General features: G+C 59.2%; 2 protein-coding genes and 1 pseudogene across 6 annotated transcripts; 1 reads left to right on the top strand and 2 right to left on the bottom strand.

Annotated features, from left to right (window-relative positions):
- Positions 1–607: 607 nt before the first annotated feature.
- NSMF (NMDA receptor synaptonuclear signaling and neuronal migration factor) lies at positions 608–10,095 on the bottom strand. 5 transcript variants are annotated; one of them, XM_003794795.3, is made up of 16 exons: positions 9,834–10,095; positions 9,279–9,340; positions 8,209–8,709; positions 7,205–7,280; positions 6,363–6,368; positions 5,977–6,045; positions 5,127–5,179; positions 4,116–4,205; positions 3,590–3,714; positions 3,067–3,150; positions 2,896–2,929; positions 2,719–2,789; positions 2,449–2,528; positions 2,222–2,324; positions 1,882–1,957; positions 608–1,778 (listed from the first exon to the last, which is right to left on the bottom strand). In XM_003794795.3, the coding sequence occupies exons 1-16, from the start codon at positions 9,902–9,904 to the stop codon at positions 1,681–1,683; spliced, it is 1,599 nt and encodes a 532-aa protein (XP_003794843.1). In that variant the 5' UTR covers positions 9,905–10,095; the 3' UTR covers positions 608–1,680. The 5 variants fall into 5 exon arrangements, 4 of the variants coding, with proteins under 4 accessions (XP_003794843.1, XP_003794844.1, XP_012663763.1 ...); XM_003794796.3 differs by lacking the exon at positions 6,363–6,368; XM_012808309.2 differs by lacking the exon at positions 4,116–4,205 and having other exon boundaries at positions 9,834–10,065.
- An 879-nt stretch (positions 10,096–10,974) lies between these two features.
- Positions 10,975–16,335, bottom strand: PNPLA7 (patatin like phospholipase domain containing 7). Its single transcript, XM_023516089.1, is given in 11 exon segments — positions 10,975–11,063; positions 11,645–11,729; positions 12,419–12,544; positions 13,242–13,285; positions 13,288–13,370; positions 13,844–13,927; positions 13,929–13,965; positions 14,360–14,444; positions 14,549–14,665; positions 16,110–16,269; positions 16,328–16,335. Coding segments are annotated over 11 exon segments (918 nt in total).
- Positions 16,336–16,417: 82 nt separating this feature from the next.
- Positions 16,418–18,041, top strand: part of LOC100946014 — a 2,546-nt pseudogene continuing 922 nt past the window's right edge.

The following is an 18,041-nucleotide window of genomic DNA, read 5'->3' as shown; positions in this document are numbered from 1 at the left end:
ATTTCATATGAATCCCTAAAAGTAAACATTCAAGTTGGCATTGAAACCTCAGATCCCTACTGAGCGCGTGGGAAGTCCTGGAGGTGCCCACCACCCAAGGAGGGGCTGCTTCCCTCATGGGCCCAGCACACCTGACCTTGGGCTGACTAGGCTCTGACCATAATGTACACAGGTGGCAGCTGCTGCTGTCCCCAGAGACTGGACAGTAATTACCTGAATCAGGCCTGGCTGTGCCCAGCAGCAATTTGGACCTGGAATAACTGAAGCTGTGGTCATCTGCCCCTGTGATCATTCCCTGGGCTCCAGCTATGGCTTCACCACTGACCATACACAGTGGGCAAAGGAGGTCGACAGCCCTCTGCATGGTATCTGGGGGGTGGGGTGGGGTGAGGGGAGAAGCGGCAGAGGACAGACTATCTCTGCTTTCTCCTGAAGACTTGGCTCTGCCTTTTGCTAGGATCACATTCTCTATCCCTTCTCCATCCTAGACTCTCTAGGAGCCCCAGTAGCCCCATCCCACCCTCACAGTCTGTGGCCCCTGAAACAGTCTAGCAGCTCCAGCCAGACTGTCCAGGCCCTCAGAGCACTGAAAAAGGGCAGACCCAAGTGGTAGCCGCGGGGGAAGAGTCAGGTTTAATGATCACTAGGGATAATTGAACATTGTTTAGAGCCAGCCCCCCCCCCCAGCCCCTTTTGGCTAGGGACATAAGCCAAGTGCCCTCAGACCCCTGGCTCTGCAAAAGGGGGGCCTGCCCCCTAGCCCCAGCTATATACAAAAGAGCCCACCCTGCCAGACCCTGGAAAAGGCTGTGAACCCCCTGCCAAGTGGGGGAGCTCCCGCCATCTGCCACCAGCCCCTTGGCTCAGGCCTGGGAGGCCCATTGCCGTGCATAGTGAGCTTCCTGCCTTCCAGGGCCTGCCAAGCTGCTGAGCCCCCAAACCTCTGAGCAGGCATGAGGCCTCCTGATGGGCAGCGCTGAAAGTGCTGGGTGGGCTCAGAGAGATGGGCAGCAGGCTGTAGCCCAGTGTGGCCTCTGAAAGGAAGGGGAGGCTCTGCCCTTCCTTTTTTGCTGCCCAGGCTGCCCCTGCCAGGTCCAGTGCCGGCTGAGGTCAGAGTAAGCGGGGTGGGGTGGTGGGAGGAGTGAAAGCACAGACAGACTTGGCCGGCGTGGACAGAGCCAGGCTGATGGCTCAGGCCGGCCCCACTTGGATGGCCACCCTGGTGCTGGTGATCAAATACGGCAGGGCTGGGGGGAGGGGCAGAGGGTCCAGAACACACACTGGGTGGCTGGGCCTGTTGCCTATGCTGTAACTAGCAGCACAGTACTTGACTAGCTAACTAGTAACACTGCTTCCCTTTGAATTGTTTCAGGTGTAGGAAATTGCACTTATTTCTATAGACCCCGCGGATGGATTCCCAGGGCTGCAGCCTCCAGGCGAGGCATGGGCAGGTCAGTGCCTGGCCACTGCCCGTCTGCTGGCCTCCCCAGGGACTGGGGCCATCATGCCCCATCAGCACAGCGAGAACCAGACCACGCGGGAGAACCTGAGAACGTCTGAGGTGCCCTGAAGCGGCTGGGCAAGACCAGGACTGTGTGGTCTGGGGGAAGAGGCAGCCCAGCCCCAAGTCCCTGGTCCAGAGAAAGTGGCCTGGTGGTGACCGGACAGCAGCCCTGGTCCTCACAGGACTTCATCCAAGTCCAGCAGCTTCGAGTGCTGACGACTCTTCCACAGGCGGTATAGCCGGAAGTCAAAGTAGGTCTCGATCATCTGCTTCCCTGGGCAAGAGACAGTGAGGCCGGGGCTCAGGCCTGGCCTGAGGTCTCCTGAATTCCACCCACTGGTGGCCCCCAGAGAAGGAAATAGGTTATGCTGACTCACCTTGGGCTGACAGCTCCAGTGGGGACTCAAAGGTAACCCTGTAAGGAGTCATGAGGGTCCTGAGGTTCCGGAATAGCTGAAAGAAAGGGCAGGGCTATAAAGCTGGGATGGGGAGAGGACGGGGGTGGGGAAGGAGGGAGGAGGGGGGAGGGGAAAGGGTGGGCAGGGTACCCCTTTCTTGCATAGGACCCCCCCAGGTTTGGCTGGACTCTGGCACAGGGGACTTTGGGGGGGGGGGTGTAAAGGGGAAAGAAGAGAAACACCAGGAAAAATGAAAGGTCGTTTGCTCTTCCAATATGGAGTCACCAGAAGCCTGGGGAGGGGTCTTGGGCTGCTATACCTTCTCCCCATTGGGGTTCCCCAGAATGTAGCAGCCCATGATGTGGACGATGTTCGGCTCCGGGTTCACTTTGCTCATCAAACGGCTCAACCGCTTCCAGAAGCTGTTGGGGGATAGGGGGTCACAGGCAGCCTCCAGCCCCAGTCCCAGATATTGGAGGGGGCTGTGGGGTGAAGGTCAGGACTGCACCTCCAGCCCTCCCCCCAGCCTTGGCGCCCACTTCTCACTGGATCATGTCCTCTTCCTTCTCCACTTTGGCAAAGGTGGCCACCTTGTTCTTAAGCAAGTAGAGGTGTCCAGGGCCTCCCTGTAAGAGGCCTGGGTTAGGCCTGTGGGGGCACAGCCAGAGGGGGGCTCCCACAGTAGTGTCCACATACCTGATACCCCTTTCCCTTCTCTCTCTGTCACACACACACACACATACACACACCCAGTGTCCTTGACCCCCCGCAGACTAGCCTCCTCTTCCGGGCAGGAAGAGTGGGGCTAAGCCCCACCTGGCAGAAAATCAGCATCTTCCAGATCTTGGCACCCTTGTGGTAGATGTTTAGTTTCTTCTCTATCTCCTCTGCAGGGGAGCGGAGTGTAAGTGCCGTGCCCCCACAGCCCCAGGGCCAGCATGCACCCTCTCAAGCCCCAAAACCATACAAGACAGAGTTGAGTAGGGCACGTACCCAGGATGTCCTCAAAGGTTGCATGCTCATGGTCCTAGGGACAGACACAGGTCACATCAGAACTCCTCACAGACTAGACCCCCACCAGACATGCTAGGGACCTGGGGTGAGGGCACCAGCACCCACTGGGGGTTTCTGAACGTGCAGAAATGTGTAGAGAAGAGTACTCACATAGAGGATGGGGATGATGGAGGGGTCGTCCCTGCGGATGATGGTGGGGATATACTCAGCCCTGGGCACCTTGGAGGAAATCAGCTAGGGAAGATGGGGGAAATCAGATGGGGGACTGGGGTGTGGGGAAGGGGTAGGCAGGGTACCCCTTTCTTGCATAGGACCCCCCAGGTTTGGCTGGACTCTGGCACAGGGGACTTCAAGGGGGGGTGTAAAGGGGAGAGAAGAGCAACACCAGGAAAAATGAAAGGTCGTTTGCTCTTCCAGTGTGGAGTCACCAGGAGCCTAGGGAGGGGTCTTGGGCTGCTATACCTTCTCCCCGATGGGGTTCCCCATAATGTAGCAGCCCATGATGTGGACCTTGGGGCCACAGGGATGGCTTTGTCAGGAGCATCTAGGCCCATCCTAGAGCAGTTGACAAGATCCCTCCCCCTCCCATGCAGCCAGGGAGGCTGCAAGGCCTCAAGCAGAGCTGCCACTCTGCTCCAGTGACAGGGAGGAGCACTCTGAGGTCAGCTCTCACCATGACCTTGGGTGGTACAAAGCCTTCGGTGTTGCAGGCCATGGCTTCCAGACCCTTCTCAGTGTCCCAGTCCAGGTCCTCAAAGGCTTCATCCAGCGTGCAGTGGGAGCTCTGCAGGTCACTGCCTGGGGGACAGGCAGGGTCACAAGGACAGCAGACCCATGGCACCTCCTGTCCTGTGTGCAGCCCCTGGCCACAGAGCCCAGAAGGCCCATCCTGGAAGATCTTCAAGCGGTGGGAGAACCAGTGGAAGTGGCTCAACCAGGGAAGGAGGAAAGCAAGTGGGAATGAGTGAGCAAGCATTAGCTCTGGCCACGGAGCCTGACCCCAGAGCTGGAGGGATTGGGGGTGGGCATCGCAGCCTGGCACTGCCACAGCCCTTAGTTGACCCCACCTAAGAGACAGGAAATGCTGGAGCAGCCCATCTCACAGACAGGTAAACTGAGGCTGAATGCAAAAGCGCAGAAGCCTAGTGCCCCTGGCAGGGATCTGGGGAAGTTGGGCCAGCCTGCGTTGGGGCACCTACTGTCTCGGGAGTCGTGGGAAGTGTCGGCTTTCATGGGGGTGGGGTCGCTCCAGGACCGGCTGAAGCTCCGCTCGCGCCGCTCAGCGAACGCTGCAGAGAGCAAAACCCACATTAGCGAGTGGGGCGAGCGGCCTGGGAGGACGGGGCCTAGGGAGACTCACGCCCAGGGCTGCGGAGCCGAGGAGGCCCGGGAACAGGTGAGATGAAAGCTGGGTAGAATATCAAGTCACATAAAGTAGGCAATGACCAACAACAGGGTAAACTTCAAGCCCAGATCTGAGAACACAGGAGCAGGGTGGTGGGGACGGAGCCTGCAAACACTGGGGCAGGGCAGGGGCGGAGCCTGAGGAAACACAGAAGGTGGAGCCTGGGTAAACAGAGGGGGGAAGGGCGGGGCCTGAGGAAACAGAGGCGAGGCATGGGAGGAGCCTGGGGAAAGCAGGTGTGGGGGATAGGGATGGGCCTGAGGAAACACTGAGGGCGGAACCTGCGGAAACAAGAGGGGGGAGGGGCGGGGCCTGAAGAAACAGAGGCGAGGCATGGGAGGAGCCTGGGGAAAGCAGATGCGGGGCAAGGGAGGAGCCTAGGGAAACACAGGGGGTGGGGCGGAGATTTTGCTTAGTAAAAAATGAGGTGGTGCAGAGGAGGAACAAGGGGAAACTTGGAACAGAGGTGAAGCCTGAGGAGACACGGGGCCAGGGAAAGGGCAGAGCCTGGGGAGACACCGGGGGTGCAAAGGCGGAGGCTGAGGCGACACTGGAGGGTTGGGGGTGACTGGGGCGGGGCCAGAGGCCATCTAAACGCAGTCCAAAAACACCAGAGGACAGGAACAGGGCGGAGCCTGGGTGGGGCAAGGCTGGTGGTGTGGCCTCAGGAGGTGTGGCCTGAGAAAAGCACTGCAGCGGGACCCGGCTAGGGAATGCTGGGGAATGCTGGGGAATGCGCATCTAGCAGCCCGCAAAGCCCCAACTGGCCAAGCACTGCGCCGCCCATCCTGCACCCGAGGCTTACTCTGGGCCTTCACCCTCCGGCTGCCGACCATGCGCAGGTGTTTGCGGAAGTTCCTGGGGAAAGAAGCAGGGAGCTGAGGAGGGACGTGAAGGGGCGGCCAGTGCTCCCCCGCCCCCTCCCCCGACACTCCAGCAGTTCCACTCTTGCCCCTTTCCATGTGGGTCATAAATGCTCTCCGTGGTTCTGGTCTCCCGTGTACCACCCACCCACCCCAAGGCAGATCCTGCCCAGTATCTCTCCTACCGATACACATCCCCCCATCTCGGGCTCTCCTTTGCCCCAGATCAAGCCTTCTCTAGTTACAAACACATCCAGACACTCGCAAACGTGCATTACCTCCCTGTATCCATGCAAACCCTGAGGCCTGCAGGCCTCCCCTATAGGTGGCCCAGGCCACAGCCAGGGCAGTGCGGGGCTTGCAGGTACCTCTCCCCTGCTATTACATGCCCCAGACCACAGATCTACTCTACCCTCAAACTTTGTACTCTGCCAAGGCCCAATGTCCAGAATGGACAAATAAGCTCCCCAGACATCTGTGTAGTTGGTGGGAGTGGGGGAGGATAGGCCTTGCCAGTAGCCCCACAGCTCTGGACTTTTGGGCCAGAGACACAGGTAGGCTGGCTGGCTGCAGCTGGACTGTCAGTTCACCCTCAAAATGCAGGCACGGGGTGAAACAGTGTTCTGCAGCCAGGACACACAGCCTCTCCTGCCTGCCACGTCCCCAGAGCAGGGCCAGGCCAGTGGTCGCCACCACCCTTCCCCCATCAGGTCTGCCAGGGCCAGGAGAGCCCAGGCCAGGCCAGCACAGACCAGAGATAGACCCTGGTGGCGAGTGGCTGGCAGGCCCTACCTCTGGATTACAGACGCGGAATCATTCTCCCGTTTCCGGCGTTTCCTCTCTGCGTAGCCCCTGAACACCCTGGGAAACCACCGCGAATCAGCACTGCCCTTGGCCAAAGGCAGGAGGGACACAAATGTGGGGACGGAAGCAGGCACACAGGGCCCAGCAGGGCTTCTGGGGGCACAGGGCTTGGCAGAGGAGTCCTGGCCTGCCTCGCCTGTCTGAGGCCCAGCCCCCAGCAAGCCCTGCTGTCCACAGGGAGCCGGGCCCACACAGAGCACTCCCTCCTGGTCAAGGCCCAGGTCCCTGGCCTGCCCAAAACTATTTGGGGGTTGGAGGATCCTCCCAGGGAGAACAGCTGTGCCCTTAGGTTTAAGGTCATAAAGGGTACTTACGAGATGCTGAAGTTGCAGCGGGAAGGGATGGCATGAGAGGGAAGACACAGTGAGCCTTAGCCCTGGGTCTCCCCTCAGCCCCTCCAGAGCCCTGCAATTAGTTCCCTTCTTGTCACTGACTCAGGGTCCTTCACGGGTACCTCAGCCACCAGCAGAATGCTGACTATGTTGTGTGTCAGCCCTGAAAGGGCAGCAGAAGCTGATGTCACTGCAGCCTATGTCACCATGTGCTGTGAGCTGGCCAGGCTGGACTGGGGGTGGGGGCAGGGAAGTGAGGTGGGGGAGTCCTGCAGAGGCCTGACTGTGCCCTGCCTGCACCCTGCCTGACTTGGAACAGCAGCCTAGGACAGGAGTGGGGTGGGTCCCCCAGGTCAGTTGTGTAGGGAGGGAGCATCTTGGTGCAGTGGCCTCTTAGGCAAAAGGTACCTCCCTGGAAGGAATCCCACAACAGAAAACCTAGACGTGTGTCAAAGGTGAGGACTAAAGCCCCAAGGGACCTCTAAATTGTGACCACCTGCACCTATAACACAGAAGTGGGCTGCTGTTTGGCCTGTGAATGAGGGCAGACTCATGCTCAAGAAAACCAGCCCCACTCCACACACCCACTGACAGCTGCTTCAGCTATAGCCCTGGGCCAGGTCCCCAGACCAAAACACGTTCCCTGGGGTGGGGAAGAGTAGCCTGACTCCCCTGCCAGGCCTGGCCCAGCATGCAGCATGGAGGCATGGGGCTATTCAGAAATAACCCCAAGGACCCAGAGCTTGGGAAAGGGTGGTCAATATTTCCTAAACACCAGAAAGAAGCCACCAGTCCTGACCCGGAGCAGAGGACACAAGACTCACGCTTGCATAGTTGTGGTTGCTGTCTGGAAGCTGAAAAGGTTTTCCTTGGGGAACCAGGTACGGATGGGGACATCATCTGAAAGACACAAACAAGAGCTAGCATAGGGTGTGTGGGGGCACCCTGCTGGGAAAGGGATGCTTCTAGACCCAGGGACCAGTGGCAGCTGTTAGGGTTCAGGTGGCAGGGTGGCCCCAGCCTTCTCCCAGGTGGGAGGTGGGTGTGGGTTAGACCCCTAATGAGACCTGAAGGCACTGCCCAGATGCTCATGCATCAAGACCATGCTCAGAAGCTCAGGGACTTGATTTTTTTTGTTGTTTACTTTCCCTTTAACTGCTCAAAATTTGAGGAACCTTCCTTTGAAAGCACAGTCTATCTCCAGGGCTGCCCAGAAACAAATTCATCTTGTCTTCCTTTGGTAGACAGAGCCCCAGGGGACTCTCTGTAGTCCCCATGCTCTGGTATCAGCCCAGCCAGACCCCAGTTAAGGCCCTCACTGAGGCTGGATACTACTGTGCTGAAGGCTGACCCTCTCCTGGGCCCTACAGCCATAGGCCTTCCATGATGCCCAGGTGTGGGCTGGCAGAATATCCCAGGAAGACCTCTCTGTGGGATGAAATAACTACCAGACATGGCTCAACACCCCTGGGAAGAGGCCTCCTGGCTGGCTTGGTCTTGGAAGCTCCCAGAACTCCCTAAAGCAACCCAATCTTCCCTGTAAGGCATGCTTCCTGCCTGCTCACCCTTCGAGATTCTCCCTGGCCCCTCCTCCAGGAAGCACTCTTTGACCTGCTGCTGGCAGGCCAGAGCTGACCAAGAGGCCTGGAGATCTTTGCTGAGAAGTGGAGGGAGCCCACAGCTCATGGGGTGTGGGAGAGGAGTCAGGAGCCTAGGGGGTTAACCTTGTGGCTGCTGGCACACCTGAGTGGGCAACCTCCCTTGTCCCCTTCCCCGTGCAGCAGCAGCACACCTCCAACTTTGTCTGTGCCCTGAGACAAACCCTCACCAGACACTCGATCAACACTGTACATCCTTTCCAGCTTCTTGCGGCGGCCAGAGGCATCGGGCAGAGGTGGCTGGTCCAGCCCAAAGGGCTGAGGGGAGGTGCTGGAGGCCAGCTGGGCACATCCAGGACACTCCTTGGAACCTTGGCGGCTGCCTGCCCAGCTCTGGCAGGGCCTGCTGACATCCTCGTGGCTGCCACCCGGGCTGGCTCTCAAGGGCTGGCTATGATGGTGATGGTGCCGCTCCCGTGGGCCCCGTCCCTTCACCACAGCCAGCTCGATGGCCTCGGCCTTGGGGCTGGGGAGCAGAGTTGGCTCCCCAGAGATGGTGTACACACGGGGCTGGGGGCCCTCACCAGCCGGCTCCCCTCCACAGGCCTCCTCTGAGAGGCTGCCTTCATAGCGACCGTTGGAGACGACAGAAAGGCGACGCTTGTTCTGGGGGGCTGGCTGCATCTCGGGGGACCCGTCGTGGCCAGAGTAGGCATCAGCCAGCAGGTGGTCTAGGAGAGAGGCACCAGGTGAGCCCGCAGCCCACTGGGTCTGCCCTTCCAGTCAGATGCTATGGGCACCTGGCCTGATGTGGGCTCCCCAAATCCTCGGTGCCAACACCTTCAGGAAAAGCATGTCCAAGCCCTTCGCTCCTCCTACTGGGGCCTGAAGCCCTGGGTGTACAGGAAGGGAGGTGCGGGGAGGTGGGGGGGATGACAAGCCATGCCACTTGTGGGTGGTCCTGGGGGAAGGAACAGGCAGGCCATCTCCCAGCAAGCAATCTCAGTTTGCCTGGTGCCAACTTCTCCCCTCCCCCAACCAGCTGGCCCAGAGACAGTGGTGCCAGCCCTAGGGTGCCAGGAGGCCTGTTGCCATGCCAACGGCCCAGGCTGGGTGGGTGCCATGGTGATTAGTGACTCTGAGCTGCTCCTGGGGCTCTGGGTAGGGAGTAAGGGAAGCCAGCCCTACAGAGCATTAGACCCCAACCATCGCTGCTCACACTCCACCTCGAGGCAGGGGAGGTGTCCCTCAGGTTGGGGGTGCCTTGGACCCGCGCTAGCACCACCTCATGGGCCCCCACCTGCGCCGTTGCGGTTCTCAGGGTGACTCTGGGACAGGTACTCTCCGAATGCTCGGGCTGCTCTGCAGGGTGGGCAGACAGGACACTGTAAGTGCACACAGCCCACCTTGGCCAAAGCCTGGGGTCTGCACCCCCACGCAGGCCCACCCCACCAACAAGACAGGGTCAGAGACCATCCGACTCGAGAAAGCCCAGGGAACCCTAGTGAGCCTTGGCCATACCTGAAGGCCATGGCCCATCTGCTGTTGGAGCGGGGTCATGAAGCCAGAGGCCCACATGGACCTGGAGCGCCCTCTCGCCCACCAAGGGCTCAAGGAAGGGAGGGCTGGAGAGGGGACCAGGAGAGGGAGCCGCCACGAGAGAACGTGGGGGAGGGCAGCCGGGTGCGGGAGAGGCGCCGCAAAGGGAGAGGCTCGAGGGGCAGTGGGGGGGGGAGACACCCAGGAGGGGGTGGGGGGACAGCCAGGAGGGAGTCGGAGCGCAAGAACCTGGTCCCGGTGTCTGGACCCTAGGTCAGCTAGGCGACCCAGGGCGCAGGTCCCCCCGAGCACTCACCGTACTTTGGCCGCCACCGAGGACATGGCCTCGCTCCTCAGCGCCCTCCTTCTGGAGGCGGCAGCACCCATGGTCGGGGCGGCCGCGCATCCCCCGGGCCTCAGAGCGCGCCCCGCGCCCGCCGCCGCCGCCGGGGGAGCCGCGCCGCGCGAGGGGTCGCGGTCAGGGTCGCGGGCGCGCTCGCGCTCAGGGTTGGGGTCGGGCTCGGGTCCCGCATGGCCGCGCCCGGCACCAGCGAGTCCCGCCGCTCTAGGGAGAGCGCAGCCCGGGCCGGGGGCGGGCAGCTCCGCCCGTCGTGACGTCACGGGGCGGGCTGGACTAGGGTTCCGCCCTCGTGATGTCACGAGACGGGAGGGGCCGGCTGGCTCGGTGTGTTCTCGCTGCAGCTCTCCGGAAAAACTGAGGCAGGTGGTCACCTGACCGCAGGGTCCTAGGCGGGGTCCTCATGGCCCGCTGCTCTCAGACCTGCAGGGGTCACAGAACGGGCGCTTCTCACTCTTAGACCAAAAGGTTCCCCTGCGGAAACCGAAGGGAGCGCTCCCGCACACTTTTGGTTTTGGGGGACCCTGTTCCATCCAGACCCTGCGCACTTTGCGTGGCTGGCCTGGAGTAGCCGCCCTGGGTTTTCAGGAGGATAGACAACCGCTCCATTTCCCACCGGGACCTCAGCACTGGGGACATGCCCGACAGAGCGTCAGAATTGCCTTATTAGCGCGCGGCCCAGCCTCGGGGGGCCCCCACACCTCCCGGGGCCTCGTGGGCTCGCAGGGGACTGCACAGCCCCCGGGACTGCTGCTTGAGTGGAAGGGTTGCTAGTGCAGAGGGGAGCCCAGACCTTGGAAACCGGACAGTTGGAGTGGCCTTTCGGACAGACCCAAGACACGCTACGTTAGAGATATGTCCGTCCGCAGAGGTCTCTACTGGTCTTGGTCAGAGAGCCAGGGGAGAGAAGATCCCTGGGGCGTTTTGGGGAAAGACAGCTTAGGGTGTTGTGCTGAAGCATCCTGCTGGGAGCAAAGGGCGAGGTGAGGGCAGGAGGGCAAGGCAGGCCGGAGGGGCGACCCTGGGCTGGCTCCTGGAGGGCAGCTGGGCTGCAGTGGGGGAGCAGCGCCCAGGACCCATGGGCGGATCGGGATGGCCCTCAGCTCACCCAGTCAGAGCCAGCTCTGTCGGGGATGCCTTGAGTGTCCAGCAGCTCCTCCTCAAATTGGGTCTGGTAGTCAGATTCATCTGGACAGAGGGGAGGCCCACACTGCTCCCTTCTGAGGCCAGGGCCAGGCCTAGAGCAGGTAAACCTCAGGGGCAGAGCAGGCAGCAGACTCCACCCCACTGCTGCAGGGGGGCTATGACTGCCCAGCAGAGAGGCAGGATCTGTCAGCCTGTCCCATACTGGTGGGTCTTCCACGGACCTTGCCCCCTCACCAGGTGCCCCAAGAAGAGCTAACACCCTAGAGCCTGCTGCCAGGAAGGCAATGGCCTGGCCCCTAGTGCAAGGCCCAGACAGAACCTGTGTGTACTGAATGGGGCTTTGTGGCCCACTGGGTCAGGCAGGGTGGGGGGCAATGTAGTTACACCCTAGGTCTATAGTGTGGGTGGGGGCTTGGGGTGACTGAAAGGACAGGCCTGAGTAGCTTGGGGTGGTGATGGGCCTAGGGCTGTAGGACGCGTGCTGGCCAGACAGGGGTGCTGCCAAGCTTCCTGGCTGGTAGAGCCTTAGTGGTGGGCCTGGGGTGGCAGGCCTGGGGACAGTGGGGCCTAGCACAATGTCAGAAGGTCATGCTACCACCACCAGCCTCAATTGGACAACTCACCATCCACCACAGCAGCCTTGCCAGTCTCAATGCACAACACAGTTGCAGCCAGGTCCGTGAAGGAGGCATTGGGGCAGGTGGGGACCTGGAACCATGGAGGACAGGCACATCACATTCCATGCAGCTGCCTGCCACAATCCCCCACTCGCACCACCACCCTTCCCCTCAGGGCTGTTGCCCTGCCCTTCTGTTTAGGCCCCCAGAGTTGGGGGTTAGGGTCAAGGCCCTCTTGCAGGGCACTTACCCTGAAGGCTTTTCTTTTATGTCCCTTGGTGGTTCTAGAGCTTATTTTCTAGAACCCAACTGTGATCCCAGATCTCAAACACTGTCTAAACTGGTACCCCTCTTCTTGTGCACATCCAGGGCCCTGTTAGGAGGTACAGGGAGCTCCTATGTCTTGGGTGCACCCTGGCTCCTGTCAGGAGGTGTAGGGAGCCCTGTGTATCCCGGGCATACTGGGGCCACATCAGGAGGTATGGGGAGCTCCCCTGCATCCTGGACACACCCAGGGCCCCTTCAAGAGGTGCAGGGAGCCCCTGGATCATGGGCACATCCAGGGCCCCATCAGGAGGTGGGGGGCCCTGTCAGGAAGTGTGAGGAGCCCCCCTGCATCCTGGACACACCCTGGGCCCCTTCAGGAGGTGTGGGGAACCCCCAACTTTCTAGGCACACCTGAAGCCCCATCAGGAAGTGTAGTAAGGGAACCATACTGCCTCCGCCCCTGCAGTGGTGGTTGACACACAGATCTCATTGAACTGCCAAAGTGCAAGATGCCATAGCATCTTCCATGTTGATGGAAGAGAGCATGTACTTGCGATAATCACTGTTCTTCACCCTCTCCAGCTGCCAGACACAGCACAAGTAGGCCAAGTGCGTCTGAATCTCCATGTTCAACACTTGCTGCCATCACGGCTGCCTGAGTCTGTGGCCCAGTCACTCCTCCAGCCCAGCCTGGCAAGGGCACAAGACAGGCCCTGAGGACCCAACCCCTGTTGTCAAGCTGGGGACTGGAGTGTTCTGGCCAGTGACAGAGCCTTCAGGCCCCTTCCTCCTCCTGTCCCCAAAGCTGTCCCAGGGCCTGGGCAGGGGTAGTGAAGGATGGACCCCAGAGCTGCTGGACTGGGAGCCTAGGAGCCGCTCCCATCACTCCCCCATGGGACAGAAGGTGGGAGTGGGGGTACAGCAGGGATAACTCCTCAAAGAACTGCTCTGCCCCCCCTTTCCCTTTATTTTTTTCTTACAGTAAAAGTAAACATCAGCAATGTTATTATTTATCATAGTATGGGGCAAATAGAATCCTCCTCATAGGTTACAAAGTTACACAATATCTTAGTTTCTTAAAGAGGTTGTATCCTCAAAGCATTTTTACAATAGACTAAATTTATAGTCAGTCAACTCTGAGTTGTTGACCGGTACCGTAGAGTCCAGTCCCCCTACTTATCTATGACATAGCCTTGGAAGTGAATAAACAATCTCCAGATGTCAGCACGTAGGCTCCTCCGGCCTTGTTGGGGCCTGACCAGTAGCCCCCTGCATGAAATGGCCATTCAGGTGAACAATGGCTGGTAATACCACCAGGCATCACCTCTACCTCGACTACTGTGGCCAGGGGGTTCTTCCTAAACTGCCACCACCCAGCGTGTCACTATAATTGGTGAGGTCCATCTCATCCTGGCTGCCCACGTCAATGGTGAGCACCACTTTGCCCCTGTGGACCTGGGCACATCTTCCAGGGAGAAGGCAGCCCTAGTCATCACCAGGCACAGACAGGGACAGGGCACAGACTGGCTGAGCCTGGGAGACCTGGGACTGGTGGCCAAGGGGTCACTTCTCCACATTACAGGCAGGAGCTGCACATGTCCAACAGGTGAGAGGTGTGAGCTCTCCTGCAGTGAACCTGACACCTGCAAGGCACTGGCTCTGACTTCGAGCACAGATGGGAACTAATCGTTTCTGTTCCTCTACTTGGCCTTTGTTCTTCATGCTGCTGAGCTGACAAACAGGGCCATATGCTGGGACAGGTGGCCCTGCGCCTGCGTGTGCACATGTTTCCCATGCTGTACGGACCCTGCTCAGATGCCAGGCTGACATTTCCTCTGGCACACTCTAGGGGAAACGTGCTCCATGCAGCTGCAGTCAATGCGGGGCAGGCTGACCAAGGCAGCTCTGTGCTCATGTCAGTGGGTCTCTCCTGGCCACTGAATACCTGGGAGGTTGTTGATGTAGCTTCTGTTCTTCAGCAGGCATCCATCTTTGGGGTCCCAGAGAGGGGGCAGGTAGCCCAATGGGCATACTGGTGTGCACGCACTGCCATAGGGAGCCTGTGGGGGAGGAACCTTTGCCCACAGGAGTTTCTTGCCCTGGACCCAAGGCTCAGCTTCTTGCCTTCGTGGGTCCAAGAGCTGGTAGGTGCCACCTCTAGGACAAGGCACCAGCCTAGAGTAAACCTACACAGAGCCCTTCCTGGGGAGGGCAGAGTCCAGGAGGCTACACAGGAGTGAGGTCTTTCTCTGGGGTCATAACACACTGTACCCAGCTCTGGACTTCCCACTGTGCTATGCCCCCACCCCAGGACTGGCCCTGGCCCCAGATCTCAGTGCCCTGACCCTTGGTCCAAGTGCACCCTGGTCCCAGGTCTGAGCATGTCCTGACCCTAGGACCAAGAGCGCCCTGAGCCTGGCACCCAAGATGGTCATGTGTGGAAGGGTTGCTCACCATCTGTGTGGACCCGCATGGCGGAGACTGTGATATTGGTGGTAATGGCAAAGTAGGGAACCCACAGGTCTTGTGGGAGGGTGGGCTCAAACAGGCCCCACCAGGGGAGGCATAGGGCAGGGTCATCCAATCAGAGGCCAGGGGCTGGCATGGGCTCCAGAAGTGGCCCATCAAAGGTATGGGGCACACCATGACCTGTTCGTCCTTGAAGATGCTGCAGATGGTGCTGTTGATGCCATCTCTGGAGAACATGGACATGATGGGTTAGGTGAGGTCCAGCACAACCCTCACCATGGACGTCATGTCCTGGGGTCACATAGAGGCCTCTGCAGAGGGGTCCGTAGGCCCTGCTGAGCAGCAGAGCTCAGGTCAACTACTGGGGCCTACCAGTAGGGACCAGTGAGACCCAGCAGGGATTCCCCCAGGTGAGCAGGGGGCTCTCCAGCCCCACATCCTACCACTCAGGCATTGCCTCAGCCCTGCCCTCTGTCAGCAACTCTTTTGGGACAGCCTGAGATCTGCCCTTCCTCGGTGTGGCCAAGGCTGGTCAGAACCTGGGTAAGCCTCACACTAGGAGCTGGGGTGATGAAGAAGGGTCCTCCCTGACACCGTGTGCCAGGCTCACAGGCCAAATGTGGGGAGGGGAGAGTCTGGGGCATGGGCTGGACATGTGCAGGCCTTGTGCGCCCAGAATGAGGTGTGTGGTGCAGTCACTATTTGCAACTAGCAAGAGATGTGCATGCAGGCCCTGGGCCTCCAGGAAGCATACAGCTCCAGAGGGGCTCACAGAGCACGTGGACTGCAGCCAGAGCCCTCATGCTGCCCAACTGCACAGCTGCCTGTAGCGGGTTGCCCTGGTAGGCTCCTGTAGACAGTGGGACCAGCCCAATGAGTCCTGACTATTCCCATGCCCTGTCTCCAGCACCAGCCTGGTGGGGGCGGGCCAGGGCCACCCTGCTGAGGGCATACTTCCATCATCCTGCTGCTGTGTCAGCCCCCAGGCCTTCTCTCTTGAGCGGCCATCCCAAAGTGTGTTAAACATTTCTGGAACAGAGGGGGGAGTCAGTGACATGGCCTCAAGGACCTTGGTTGGCCGCCATGTGAAGCAGCTGAGCTCGTGCCCTGAGAGCAGCTGCTGCCTACAGGGTGATGAAGTTTCTTTTCTTTGAAAGGAGAACAAAACACTTTTGATCCCACTCATGCTTTCTCTCTGTTCATGGAAACAAGCCTAGTGCTGAGAAGGGCGGTTGTGGGAGAGGCAAGCCCACCTGGCTCCTCCGGGGCAGCCTGTCCTAGCTTTTTCTTTGATTCTGCATTTGAGGTATCCTTTTCTCACAAGGCCAGACAATGGCCAAAGTAGTCTATACCCTGCCCCTGCCTGCTGCCTCCAGTCAGTGTGTCCCCAACCAGAGTTTGTCCCAGTGTCCAGAGCAGCCTGTCCCTGACTGCTCCCTACCCCCCAGCTTTCCCTGGCTTCTTCCTGCCCCTGGGGCCCCCTGTGGCCTGTAAGTATAAACCACTCTCCTTTCACTTCCCCAACCTCTCAGTCTCCTCACCTGCCCCTAGTCCCTGGGCAGCTGCCCATCATGACCTACATTCTTTGCTTCTTGGGGCCCTCCCTGAACTCCACACATTCTCTCAAAGGCCTAAGGGGCTAGAGCCCTGCAGAGCCGCATGCAGGGGCCACAGGTGACCTGTCTACCTGCTGTCTGGAAGCTGGGCCCCAGAAAGAGTGGGGGTGCCTGCTGACCTCTGCCCACTGGTTGGCCTGGATCTGCATCTGGCTGTAGCCTCGCTCTTCAGAGTACCTACCCATGAAAGGCCCAATGGGCATGCTTCCAACCATTTCCACAGTGCTGGCACACTCTGTCAGGGCCCTGAGGACACCCACCCAGCCACAGCCTCTATTCCTGCCAGGGATAAACAGCAGAGAGTGAGCCCCACCAGGGGCAGCTACCCACAGCCCACCTGTTCATCCTCGGTTCCCAATCTCACAGGCCAAGATGCTGACTTAAAGAGAGTTTCTGGGTGTGACCTAACATCCCACTCTCTGGAGGTATGGAGGACTACAGGGATGGGCAGGGAAGGTATCCCAAGAGGCAACCAGCACTGGTTTCTTCTACTCACAAGCATCTGCTGCCCTCAGGATTATGTTCAAGAGCTAGAGGAGCACAGTAGGACCCCTGGAGGTGAGGGGCCCTGGGGAGCATCCTAAGAATGGACTGGAAACAGGCTGGGAAGCCAGTGCCTAATTGCCTCAAGCCCAGACTGAGTTCTAACCCAGAGCCTCAGATCATTGCCACCACTGACCCTGTAGGATGTCCACCACTCAACCAAAAATTACCAGTCACATGGGAGAAGAGACCAGAAGGCTGTAAGAAAAAGGAACCTAAGGTTAGCCTAGATAAGCCCATTTGGAAATGGAGAGTGGGGATAGTGCCACAACATTGTGAATATATTTAATTCTATGCTCAAAAATGATTAAAATGGGGTGGCACCTGTGGCTCAAAGGAGTAGGTGCCGGCTCCATATGCCGGAGGTGGTGGGTTCAAACCCAGCCCCGGCCAAAAACTGCAAAAAAAAAAAAAAGAACTCGCCCGAGTCTTGTCCTCTCCTCTTCTGACATCGTGTCCTTTACTACTCATTCCACCACCTTCTCCAGCAATTACCGGTCCCTGGGCTCAGTCCAGGCGCCCAGCTGCAGTGTCTGGCCCACCAGCAGCGCAGCCAGTGTCTATGCGGGCGCGGGGGACTTGGGCTCCCAGATCTCCATGTCCTGCTCCACCAGCTTCCAGGGCGGCTGGGGGTCCGGGGGCCTGGCCATGGGGATGGCCAGGGGTCTGACAGGAATAGGGGGCATCCAGACTAAGAAGGAGACCATGCAAGAACTGAATGACCGCCTGGCCTCCTACCTGGACAGAGTGAGGAACCTGGAGACTGATAATCGGAGGCTGGAGAGCAAAATCTGGGAACACCTGGAGAAGAAGGGGCCCCAGGTCAGAGATTGGGCGCATTACTTCAAGACCATCAAGGACCTGAGGGCACAGATCTTTGCCTATTCTGTGGACAATGCCCTCATCGTTCTGCAGATTGACAATGCCCGTCTTGCTGCTGATGACTTTAGAGTCAAGTATGAGACAGAACTGGCCGTGCGCCAGTCTGTGGAGAGAGACATCCATGGGCTCCGCAAGGTCATTGATACACCAATATCACTCCACTGCAGCTGGAATCAGAGATCGAGGCTCTCAAAGAGGAGCTGCTCTCCATGAAGAAGAACCATGAGGAGGAAGTAAAAGTCCTAAAATCCAGATTGCCAGCTCTGGGTTGACTGTGGAGGTAGATGCTCCCACATCCCAGGACCTGAGCAAGATCATGGCAGACATGTGGGCCCAGTATGACGAGCTGCCTCAGAAGAACCAAGAATCGCTGGCCAAGACCTGATCCCAGCAGACTGAGGAGAGCACCTCAGTGGTCACCTCACAGTTTTCTGAGGTCAGAGCTGCTAAGACAATGCTCACAGAGCTGACGTGTACAGTCAAGTCCTTGGAGATTGAACTGGACTCCATGAGAAATCAGAAGTCCAGGTTGGAGGACAGCCTGAGGGAGGTGGAGGCCCACTACGCCATGCAGATGGAGCAACTCAATGGGGTCCTGCTGCATTTGGAGTCAGAGCTGGCACAGA

This window comes from Otolemur garnettii, unplaced genomic scaffold, assembly GCF_000181295.1.
Source record: "Otolemur garnettii isolate 467f Iridium unplaced genomic scaffold, OtoGar3 scaffold00087, whole genome shotgun sequence".
NCBI lineage: Eukaryota > Metazoa > Chordata > Mammalia > Primates > Galagidae > Otolemur > Otolemur garnettii.
Note: the sequence above shows the minus strand (reverse complement) of the source record. Positions and strands in the feature narration are given on the sequence as shown.